Source organism: Corvus kubaryi, unplaced genomic scaffold (genome assembly GCF_017639235.1).
Source record: "Corvus kubaryi isolate FWS band 111438036 unplaced genomic scaffold, C.kubaryi_AGA036_p1.0 37334, whole genome shotgun sequence".
NCBI lineage: Eukaryota > Metazoa > Chordata > Aves > Passeriformes > Corvidae > Corvus > Corvus kubaryi.
Genome location: NW_024581108.1, coordinates 1,577,404 through 1,589,144, shown reverse-complemented (window position 1 = coordinate 1,589,144; position 11,741 = coordinate 1,577,404). Strand labels below are relative to the sequence as shown.

Sequence of the window (11,741 nt, the reverse complement as noted above, 5' to 3'; positions counted from 1 at the left end):
ACTCCCCAGTTCCTCCTTTTGAGGGGATGAGAGCACTTTCCCTGAGAAATGGGAGCTAAATAAAGGTGGGTGCCAGTAAGGGCTGCCAGGTCTTGGTTAAAGGCTTCTGCTCTGTGGCTCTCACACACAGAGTGCTCCCCATGGGCCAGGGGCTGTGGTCTGCACCCCTTCCCACTGATCTAGAGCACTGGCAGGCTGGGGGCTCCAGCTGAGTTCTGGTACAGCCATGACACTTTAGCAGGATTTAGCCTTGACTGTAACCAACACACTTTAGCCAAAGTTTTAAACCACTCAGCTCCCCAGTCTGGGAAAGCTCATAAATGACAGACTAATGTAAGAGATACTGGATTGTCATCAAAACCAAACAAACTAGCATGCCTTATTACCAACTCACTCTGGTTTCCTTCAGTCCTTGCTGGATTAAAGTGTCACTGAGAGGCGTTTCTTTGGAAAACTAACAAGATGACCAGAGCACCAGCATGCCCAAAGCCATCCCAGTCTGCCTGCTCACTGGATGACTTGATGACTGCAAAGGGTTGAGGCAAACCCCAAGAGACTCCAGCTTTAGGGTCCCTGTGGAAGAGAGACCAAAATAATTTTGATAAACACAGGAGATTTTGGCAAATGCTGGGTGTGTGCAGCAGGTCCGCGATGTGTCAGGATTCCAAAGGCCTGGAAGGTTTCCTTCAGAGGGAGAGCAGGGCCTCTGAAAGCCACCAAGTAGCATGCACTTACGGGTTTCCATAAGCATGGCAGGAGGAGAAGCTGAAAGCAATCAAAACCACTGAAGAGACTATGCATGGGTGTTTCTGATGCCCCTGAATGAGTTGTCCTCTTTCCTGTTTCGGATACAATGCCGGGGACATTACTTGAAATGCAGCTTTTGATCCTCTGTTCTGCCAGTGCTGCTAACTCAGGCTGAGAGACACTTGTACTGGGGGAGCACAGAAATGACAAGGCAATTTCGGAAATAGAGAAGCACAACCTTCACCAACAGGATTTTTTAGAGTTTTAGAAACAAAACCAGTACAAAATCTAGAGTCGGGGAGAGAGGAGATGGAGACAGGTAAGAGCTTGCATCTGGTTCAAAGGCATGTGTGGAAAATGTGAGAATTACAGGCTTGCAAGGATTTGGGATGTCTTAGCTCAGCATTCTGGCATTATTGCAGAAACTAAGCAGTGAGCAGCAAGCCCAAATTTCTTTTCCTGGAGGGAGCAGGTTGGGACCACTCAGAGCAGCTTTCCTGGGGACCTCATAAGCCCTAGACATTACATTGCAGATCCATAGAAGCAAACAACCTTCTTCACATCCCTCCAGCCCCAACAGGCCTCTGCAGCACCTCAAGGCATCACTTCATTCCTCTGCAGGACTTGGCCAAGCCTGGGTCCCATCCCAGCTGGTGTTCCCAGGTGCTGTGTGACTGCTAAGTGTCACAAACCACCAAACTCACACTGCCTCCAAACTCACACTCTGCATTCGAGGGAGCTGCTCTGGGGCAGCACAAACCCTCCTTGCTGCAGCTGCAGTCATATTTCTGGTTGAGGAAGGAGGGTTAGGCCTGTTCCCGGGGCCTCTTCGTTGGGCTGGGGCTCAGTCAGGAGCTCCAGCACACCCAGGAGAGTGACCACTGGTGGGAGGGGAAAAAGAATTTCCATGCACGCAAAAGCCAGTGGAAGACATGAAAGCTGAACCTTCTTCACTAAGTTTCCATGACCTGTGGTGTGTTCTCCAACAAACACCAGAGTGTATTCCTGACTCAATCCATCAACTCAAGAGCAAGAGCAGCATGCATGGGGTGTCCTCATGGCAGGTTGCCTACCCAGTTGCTACACTATCCTCTACATTTGGTTTATGTTCACAGGAAATATCCTTGCCTAGATGGGAAAACACATGAAAGAACATTACTCCTGCTTCCTCTGCATGCAAGTTACATGTCAGGACATGTGCCTTGTGACAGGCTAAGAGGGCACATTTTGGGGAAGGGAAACTTTCTGACAACTCATCCCTAGAAGGCAGGCAGGTAAGAATACTCCCAATGGGGTCCATCCTCAGCAGGAGAAGGCAGCACCTGACTTCAGTCACGATATGGTAATTTACAGCAGCAAAAAGTCCAGCAAAAATAGCAGTGGAAAGACCAGTGCTGGACTGCCCCCAAAAAGTGAAGCAAAGTCTGTCACCCAAAACAAGCACAGGAGATGGTCCCTGCTGCAGTCAACTGACACTTGGCAGCTCTGAGTGTCACAAGCAAAAATCACAAATAGACCAACCAAAGGGTTGTGCTGGTATCCCAAGGGACAGGCTTCCCTCTTCCAGGAGGGAAGCCTGGATGGCCAGGGAATGTCCCTCTGGAGGCATTTTCTGGACTACAGGTTTCGGAGTGTGCAAAAATGGAAGTTGTTCTCCAACAGTTCTCCATTTTCTCCCTCCTATGCTTTGCACTACATCCCATGGCTTTAAAACCAGAAGAAAAAAGTGAAAAGGGAAGTGCATCTTTTCTTTCCAATCCCTGATGCTATCCACCTGTCCAACATCCCTTCCTATTCATTGCTTCTTTACAGAAAAGAGATTTCAGGAGCATTATATGATGCTAGCAAGGGAAAGAACCAGCCCTGTAATCTCCTCACCTGAGGCTGAACAGAGAGGTGAGAGCTTTTACTGATAAAAGACTGAGTGAAGACAAGCACTGTCCACCCAACTCTTCGCTATTGTTGGAAAGAACACATATCAAGACGTCCACAGTTGAAGCTATGAAAGACATAAACACCTCTCCTTTCAAAGGCCCTTACTCAAAACTGAACTGGGATGCAATAAATCAGCCCCCACATTCACACAGAAAACCAAAAAAAAAAAAAAATTTAAAAAAAAAAAAAAAGAAAGAAAAGAAAGAAAGAAAGAAAGGAAGGAAGGGGAAATTTAGATTAGTCACAAAGAAGTTCCCCCGCCTGCTTCTCTGTGCATAAAGCAATCTCCTGAAGGCACTGTCTTCACTTCATCTCTGCTCCTGAGACAGGAGCTCATCAATCCCCTGGTCCCTCTGGCCTCTTGCTGTGCTCCTGGCCCCTTCCCCAGCAGCTGCTGGCAGTGAGGCTGGGATGGAAGGACAGCCGGATGCAGAGCCAAGAGATCGAGAGCAGATGGATTGTGAGAGGGAAGCTGTGGGGGATGAATGGAAGCGCTGGCAAAGAGGACAGGTTAGGAACACGCTGCACCTCGTGTCCGCAGTTGCTCAGTGGATATTGCTGCTTGCCTGCCTGATTTACCTTGGTATAGATTTTCTGCGGCCCACAACGGTAAGAGCTCATGTTCAACCCTTTGTCTGCTGGTCTGTAAAGCTTTGTATGGGTTTTCTTTTCTTTTTTAAGAAACAAAAAAAGCTTTAAGTTTATCCCAATTCAAATCCCAAGTTTTTAATCCCTTCTGTATGAGAGTGATTTAAAATTTTTTTTTAAACTGTCTGTCCTCAACATTCAGTATTGCCCAGTGCAGGGTTTGGGGCCAAGTTTCCAGCAGAGTGACTGTTCCAAGAATGTTTTTTTCACTGACCCCTGGGGGAGGGAGGTCTGACTCCCTTGCACTCTCCCCCCTCCTTGCAGTGACTTGTGCGTATTTCCATTTAGTTGAATAAGATCATGTGCGTGAATGACAACCCAATTTGCTCATAAACACCTCTTGAACTTTTGAAGTGTACCATATGGCAGGCAGATGTGTGAGAAAGCAAGTTACCCTGTGCCAGTTCTAGGAAGACCCCCTGACACCTTCGGGTGCTCTCAGCCTGCCCATAAAGTGGGGTTAGGAGCAGTCATCCACGTCTGTGCGTGTGTGAGAAATGCTAGTGTCTCCAGAGAGAGTTTCGTGTGCCCATAACACCAGAGCAAACAGTATAAATAACAGAGATGCTTGAAGCTCACAATGCTCTAGCACAAGGTGCAGCAAATACATGTTTGCCTCTCTCACGTGCTTGCAGGCTGGTGGATTGTCAACAACCTTTCACTGCCACTTCAGTGCTGCTTGTGCAGTAGTGGCTTCTCCTCCCACTCCTTCTCCAGGAGCTTTGTACCACTTTAAAGCTTGTTGTGCTTTGTTTTACCCGAGTTCATTCTTTCCTCCCACCTAGGCTTGGCACAGAAGCAAGCCAGGTATGTAACCATAACCATGCAAGAGAGGGATGGCTTCATGCTCTGGGTCCTCTGCTGTCTAATGAAAACCCTTGTGCTTTGCAGAAGTTTCACTGACCTGAATCTCACAGCAATGACCCTGGTAACTCTGAAAGATAACTCTTGTCATTCAGGCCAGTCCTGTTCTCCTTCCACTAGTCGGGAGAGAGAAGTTGCACTGTAAGACAACAGAGGAGAGCAAGCAATCACACTGCTCAAGGTGCAGAAACCTCTCCCAGGTCACACTCTGGCTGTGAAGCCTCATCTCTCAATAACTGGCTCTTCTATAAAAATGTTCCTCTTCCAGAGGAATATAGCAGGGTCTGACATTGCTGCCTGTGAGCCTTACAAACCCAAGAGAGCAGCAGCAGGCGAGGGGACACAGTGCATGCCTGGAGTTTCCCTTCCTCAACAGAAACAACTGAAACAGGGTGCTCGAGGACCAGCAATGGCAACAGATGAGAAGTTCAGGTCCTGGGAATCACCAAAGGACCTTTTCAGTTTTAAACACTAGCTAACTACAGGGTTAGGACTGGTTTCTATTATTTTAACAGACAACCCTGGTGTCCTGTTTGGAGCGCACTGTGCTGTGCAGGAGTGGTCTTGTGGGCTGTACATTAGGGGGATTTTATTGCAGTGCAATTACAGGGCTCAGCTGAATAATCATGAACTGACCATATAAATGTCTCCTGAAGGGGTAGCAGTACTGATCTGACTTGACTTTTAGGGAGTTTGGAGAGATGGACTTTTTGGAAGTAGGGGCACAGCAGCATGAGAGTGGCAGGCTTGGTAGTACTGGTCCATGGGAGCGAATGAGTGGCTCTCCCTATCCTTGGGAAGAGTCTCCTTCTGCTCTCCAAGGTGCAGAGTGCCACACTAACTACATTCACAAGGAATAACTGTGATTTTCATAGAAAGACCATATTTGATTTCTTTCCATTGTCCTCATGGAAACATGGCTCTGAAAAAAACCCTCCTGGACTGTTGTGTGAAAACATAGCATAAATAATGTCATGGCACATACTCAGGAAAGTCAGCATCTTCAGCCCAGACTGTGCTTAACAAAAAGGGACAGTGATCTCATTTCTGTCACGATGCCACTTGGAGGACAAACCTCAGCTGAGATTTCCAAATGAGGAAGTTAAAACAAAGGCTAGTGATAGCCTGCTTTTGCATCTGCAATTCCCACCTCTGCTGGAATTACCTTCTCTTTCCACACCTCTCCTCTTGCATGGGAGGTAAAATCCATGATCCTAATAGCTCCTGGTGAGGAGAAGGTACAACCCACTTCCAGAGAATGGTCACCTGCCACCTGGGGGACACCTCCACGTGTGACACAGGCAGTTGATCACAGCAGTCCCGTCAATCAGCCCCCTGAGCTTTGCACTTTGTGAGGTACAAACTTATTCCTGAAACTTCTGCCACATGGCATGGCTCTGGACACAGTGTCCCAGCCGGGAGGAAGTCTCCTGTTTGGGGATCCCAACCAGGCAGAAAGGAAGAGTCTGTGTGTAAATGACGCAGGGAAATCTGAAGCTGTTAGTAAGAAGCGCCTCTGTGTTCTCAGCCCTCCTGGCACCTTTTCCCACATGCCATATGAAGGCAGAACAAAGAGAGGTCACTAACTTTGGTACGAGCACCCAGAGTCCTTCCAGTACTACATTATCCCCTCAGCAGGATTCACAGGAGGTACCTGCAAAGTGCTTTGAGATCATGCAATAACTGGAAGAGATACGTAGAACAGGTAATTTGCATTAGTGACAATGGGGCTGCTATTCTTATAAGTGCAACATGTTTGTCACCCAGGCTGTCTGTGTTTAATACACCCTGTCCACCAGCGGCCAGATCACACAGATTGAGGTAGATGTTGTTTGACCTCAGACACTCAGTGCTTTGCTATTGTCTTGCTGAGAAACTACCCGGAAATCCCGCCTGTCTGAGCCAGGAGAGAAATGCTTGTGCACTCGGGTGCCTAGAATAAGAGCAAGCATGAGATTCCAGCTGAGGCAATGGATCGGGATAGTAATGCCAAGGGAGATAGTTCCACCAGAGTCACCGGGCGATTAAAGCTTCTGTTTGTCAGTGGTATCCAGCCGTGCCGGTGGAGCAGGCGCGCAGCATCAGCCGTGGCAGCACTAGAGGGTGCCAGAGCAGACCTTTCCCAGCACCGGCACCCACCTCAGCTCCGGCACAGAGCACACCGGGCAGCCGGGCTCCCGCCGCCTTCCCCTGCCGCTTGCCTTTGCCCTGAATCTGCAGACAGTCTGTGCTCACACTCTGCACATTCCCTGTGCTCAGGGCTGCTCTGCCCCTGTAACACCGGAGGCCAAATACATGAAAGTAAGCCCAACCCACATCTCACCAGCACACCTTCTCCCTTAGGAAGCCTTTGGCATAGGTAAAGAGAAGAACGCAGAGCACTGAGCCTAAGCTTTCACTCTTTAATCAGGCAAAACACTGAAGACTTGTGGTTGTGCAGAGACTGCAGATTTGGGTCTCCTGTGGTTATGACGAGAGACAAGTTTGAGATGCAAAGTTCAGATTTAAAAATCCAATACAGAAGCTTGGTGTCTTCATATCTGACCAGTAAGATACACACTTCTATATTTGCATTCACTTTCTCTGTTACATTCATAAAATACAAATCACAGAATCATAGAATGGTTTCGGTTGGAAGGGACCTTGAAGATCATCATCTCCTTGCAACCCCTCTGCCATAAGCAGAGAGGGACACCTTCCACTAGACCAGGTTGCTGAAAGCCCCATCCAACCTGGCCTTGAACACTTCCAGGGATGGGACATCCACAGCTTCTCTGGACAGCCTGTGCCAGTGCTTCCCCACCCCCACAGGGAATTTCTTCCTAACATCTAATCTAAACCTGCCCTCTGTCATTTTAAAACCATTCCCCCCTCTCTTATCACTCCAAGCCCTTGTCAAAAGTCTCTCTCCAACTTTCTTGAAGCCGCTTTAGGTACTGGAAGATGCTTTAAGTTCTCCCTAAAGCTTTCTCTTCCCCAGACTGAACAACCCCAGCTCTCTCAGTTCTGCCTTCATAGGAGAGGTGCTCCAATCAGTTTTAAACCCATCTCAGGGCACTTAAGAGCGTCTGAGAGACACACACCCAGTAACAGCCTGACCCAAAGTGCAAGGAACAATAAAGCCAGACCCACCTCTTGGTGCCCTGCAGGAGGGTGAGACAGCACGCCAAGGTCCCCGCTCTGCGAACAATGCCTGTCTGCCAGGCGCCGTAAGTCAGACTGTAAGTCAGGCTCGAGGAGGTCATGCAGAAAAGACTCTGCACCCTATGGTCCTTCCTTGCTGTCTGGTCTGACTCAATTACACACGCCAGCGTGGTTTTCTAAACAAAACAAACACTGCCCGGGGTGCTCTGGAGGGCTCAGCACTGGGCTGGAAGTCGCACTGGCTGGGAACCATGCTGAAATAGTATTTTATAATAATGATTTAAAGTCAAGTCCAGATCATAGCTGGCTGGCAGCAGCTGTGACACCGCGGCTGGCTGCTGTGCTTTTGGAGATGCAGCTGCTCTGCCCTTGTAGGGAATGAACAATCCTGGCTGGGAAATGAAAGTGATAGCAGCAGCAGTGAGGTACCAGCCCCGTGCCTTAAAAAGGATTTATCTTCTCTGTTTTCCAGACCCAGAGCGACAAAGTGCTGTGGACCCACATCCGGTACACAGGTGGGTGTTGGGGTGGGGGGACCCTGGCCCCTTGATGATCCCCCAGTGCAACAGCCACCACTGTGCCACATTCCCCTGGCACACTGGGAGGTCTCCTGACTCCCCACTCTACCACCATGACCTCCATGGCATCCAGTGGCTCCTGAAATACCTAAGTGGCTCTTATGTGCTTTGTGCCACAGTGATGGCTATTTCTTCTGATGGAGGACAGGTCCCAGGGGAGCTGTTGGGGGAGAGGGGCCAAGCCTGCCCCAGTGCTGCAAGGGGCCAAAATGAAACAAATGGGTTTTCCCAGAGCAGAACAAAAAACGTGAAAATCTACATGGATTTCTGCAACCCTCACCTATCTCCTAAAACAAGCTTTCACTCTGTGAATGAACAAGAAAGGCATTTTTGAGAATTTACTAAGTACACACGGCACACTCTTGGGGTATTTCTGAAACAAGTCAATGGTTTCCTGGTTTATGAAAAATGTAAATGATTTCCTGGGGAAGAGTGGGTGAGAGCACACACCATATCTGATGTACTCCTCTGCGTGCCGGCTACATTGGATGTTTGTCCAATGACACACCTCAATGATAAAACCAATTACTAAATTTTTAAAATAATACTGAAAATATTATTGACAGTTTTCCTTTCAGTTAAAAGTGTGAGGCAGCAGTGAGTCCAACCTAATGGAAACTCATGCCCTTTAGAGGAAAAGCTTGAGAAATTTGGCCCCAGCCCAGAGGGGCTGTGCTGCCTGCCTGGAAAACTTTTGCATCCCCTGGTCCCAGGGGTTTCAGCTGCTGTGCTGAAAACCCAGGGGCACAGCAGAGAAACATGACCAGCATAGCTCTCAGAACTGTTACTGCTCATTCCAAGAGAAAACCTTTCATGCTAAGTTCCGGTTTAATTTCTCCTTATTCTGCTTAATTATTTCCTTCTGTTTCTGTCTCTATGCTGCTCTTTCATGCTGTCTTCTGTTAAAAAAACAACAAACAGCCAAACCCAAGACAAAGGCTTATGTCACCAATATCTCCACTTTTTGTCTTCCTTCCAGCTCTGAAAGCTTTTTCCTCATCTTATTTACTGTCTTAATTTTCCTGTTCTTTTTATGAACCTGTGTTTCTAAACTCACAGTGATGCTTTACTTACTATATTTTTCTGTATTCTAAGACATAGAATAAGTAAATAGTGCATAAATAAAAATTTGGAGGAGTAATCCATATAAACTATGTGCCAAAAGGCACAGCTTAGTCAAGAGTGGGAACCTGTAAGTTTTCATGGTAGATGATGTCTGTCTAGAGTAGATGATATTCTAGCTCTGGTCTGCCCTGTTCTCTAGCTCACTCTTCCCTTTCTTATATTTTTCAATCTTTCCTGCAGCCAGCTGGTATAAAACAACCCATTTCCTAGAAGACATTTGCCATCATGGGATCATCTTTGCTCTCTTCCATTCCAGGTAAAAGCATCAAGGGGGTAGCCATGAATCTCAGTGCTGAATTAGGCCCTATTCAGATCAGAAATGGTTCTATCATGATCCCCTGTGATGGCCTCTACCTCGTGTCCCTGAAGAGTTCCATCTACATGGAAGAGGAGGACTTGCTGAAGCTGACCCTTGTGAAGGGGACACACAAGACAACCAGCAGTGCCCTGTGGGAGCAGACTGTGCAGAAAAGCGACACCACAGTAAATCTCACCACAGTGCTCTTCTTGTTTCAGGAAGACAGAGTCACTCTGTGGACCAACTCCAATGCCACCATCTCAGGTCTATCATTTAGCCTGGTGTTAGTGACACCAAGGGCTGACTGTAGGAGCTGATGAATGAAGTGCAACATGGAAAGTACAGCCTTCCCTACCAATCTGTAGGTTTTGTACTTGTACAGGCAGACTGCTCTAGAATCCCTCCCTGGGGCCGCAGAAAGCCTCAGCGGGAGTGCAGATAAACCACAGTGCAGACAGGCTTTATATAGTGCATGCAGGGTTCACCTCTTTGGAGCTCTGTGCAGCTGATTTGCTACCTAGGATGGATCTTTCCAACACTGGGGAAAGGGATGCATGGAGCTCTTGAAGAGAACAGTAATGAAAGCCAAAGAAAGTCACCCAAGCTTAGCTCATATTCAGAGAAACCCTGGGTTTCTCTATTTACTTGACAGTATCTGTATATAGTAGAAATGTGCTGTATTTTTTCTCAAATAAAAGTCTGGTAAGTCAGGAAGATACCTCAAGTGTCTTGAAGCCACTGGGAGTAGGAGGAGCACAAGTCTGCTCAACAACCCCTCGCCTGGCAAGACGAAAAACTGGGAAGAGGCAGCAAGGGAATGCCTTCGGAGTGATCCAGATAAAGGCTTTCTCACAGGAAAAGGCCACGAAAGAAGGAGGTATTTTGAAATGAGATGACAGGACTGCACTGGACAGCAGAAGCACAGGTCTTGCACTGGCTGTGGGGTTTTGGGGAGCAACCTTTGAGAGAGGAGGCCCACTGGCTGTTCCAGCTATCTGCAGCCTACTGAAGCCTGACCCAAAGGAATATCTGGTGGGACATTTACATCTTGAGATGTAAGGTCTCAGAGGAAAGTCTCCTTCAAGCACACACACACTGGCTTGACCCAAAGTGATCCAGGCACATAAAAACTTGAGAAAACGTGAAGACTTCTAGATTTGGTGCGTTCTCTCTAATGGACCAAGTGAAACCTGTAGGTCTGTGCATCCTTTCCTCAGGGAGGACTCAGATGGTTCTTGTGACTCCCCTTGACTTTGTCATACAAGTGTGCACCAGGGATTCACAGGCATGACCTCCATGAGGCCCCTGTGCACACCTGCCTGGCTCTTGCTGAAGTCAGACTGCTCTCAGTCATCCTGGGCTGCTCCTCCCTGTTCTTGTTGCAGCTTGGGGCTACTGGAGACAAGCCCTGCCCTGCCCATGCCACAGGCAGCACATGACCTCAGCACAGCCAGCAGCTGTGGGATTTTCAGTTGAAGCAAGGCAGATTTTAAGGGCAAGTTGACTACGTGTGTCCCAAAGAACTCCATCAACATTTCAGCATGTCACTGCTGGCTGTACACTCCAAAGCCTTTTGTTAAAAGTATTTATGTATTTAAATGATAGGCGTCAGAATGCTACATCAGATTTCTTAGAAACACTGGGAAGGGCTCAGACCAGGTTGTCAGCACTGAACTCCTCTTTGAAAATGCTCCCAATGCCATGGACTGTTCCTGCTTTGCAGGCATCCAGACATCCGGACCTGGACTGACCTGCTCATGGCTGAGCACTCCTGCAGGCTCAGGTGCTACAGGCAGCTAAGGAAATCTTCCAGGCCTTGGAGAGCTTTCCATGTACTTTAGGCTAAAGAACTTCCCTACCTGGGCCAGGCCAGAGCCTCAGGGGAAACCTCCGTGGCTGAAGCAGTTACTCATGTAAGAAAGAAAGAAGCAGCTTTTTGCCTCTCAACTGAGAAGCTGTGGCTGACTTGCACCCACAGAATGCTCATCATTAAGGGATATTTGGGCTTGTAACTGTGGCCACGCTTACCACCACGGGGACTGATGGCAGCTGCACCCTGCCCCCAGACTGGGGATTGTCACACTCCCCAGCTGAAGTGAGAATATGTTTCTCTTGCTAAAAAATAATAAAATTTTCCTTTGTAACATTTGGGCTTGTAGTGTCCTTTGAAGGTGAGGGCTGGGGGAGAAGGAGTTTGGCAGTGACTGGTGAATTGTACATTCAGTGTTTGAGCAGAGATTTCCACTGGTGTGAAAACTATATGCAATTTTCACATACTTCTTTTTTTTTTTTTACAGTTCAGCTTTTGTTTCAGCTCTCCACAAGGGTATGCAGGGCTAGTGCTTCCCAATGTGTGCTAACACAGGGCAGGCCATGGTGTGTGCAGGGTGCACAGGACAGCA

At 48.0% G+C, this 11,741-nt stretch overlaps 1 protein-coding gene across 1 annotated transcript; it reads left to right on the top strand.

Annotated features, from left to right (window-relative positions):
• Nucleotides 1-1,949: 1,949 nt before the first annotated feature.
• Nucleotides 1,950-11,485, top strand: TNFSF4 (TNF superfamily member 4). The gene is made up of 3 exons (XM_042029815.1): nt 1,950-3,291; nt 7,811-7,853; nt 9,298-11,485. The coding sequence occupies exons 1-3, from the start codon at nt 3,094-3,096 to the stop codon at nt 9,654-9,656; spliced, it is 600 nt and encodes a 199-aa protein (XP_041885749.1). The 5' UTR covers nt 1,950-3,093; the 3' UTR covers nt 9,657-11,485.
• Nucleotides 11,486-11,741: the final 256 nt, after the last annotated feature.

Bases quoted from the DNA above. Each gene is read 5' to 3' on its own strand.
- TNFSF4 (XM_042029815.1), top strand. From the start codon at position 3,094: ATGGAAGGACAGCCGGATGCAGAGCCAAGAGATCGAGAGCAGATGGAT. The intron at 3,292-7,810 runs GTAAGAGCTCAT...TCTGTTTTCCAG, and splicing joins ATTTTCTGCGGCCCACAACG to ACCCAGAGCGACAAAGTGCT. The intron at 7,854-9,297 runs GTGGGTGTTGGG...CTTCCATTCCAG, and splicing joins GACCCACATCCGGTACACAG to GTAAAAGCATCAAGGGGGTA.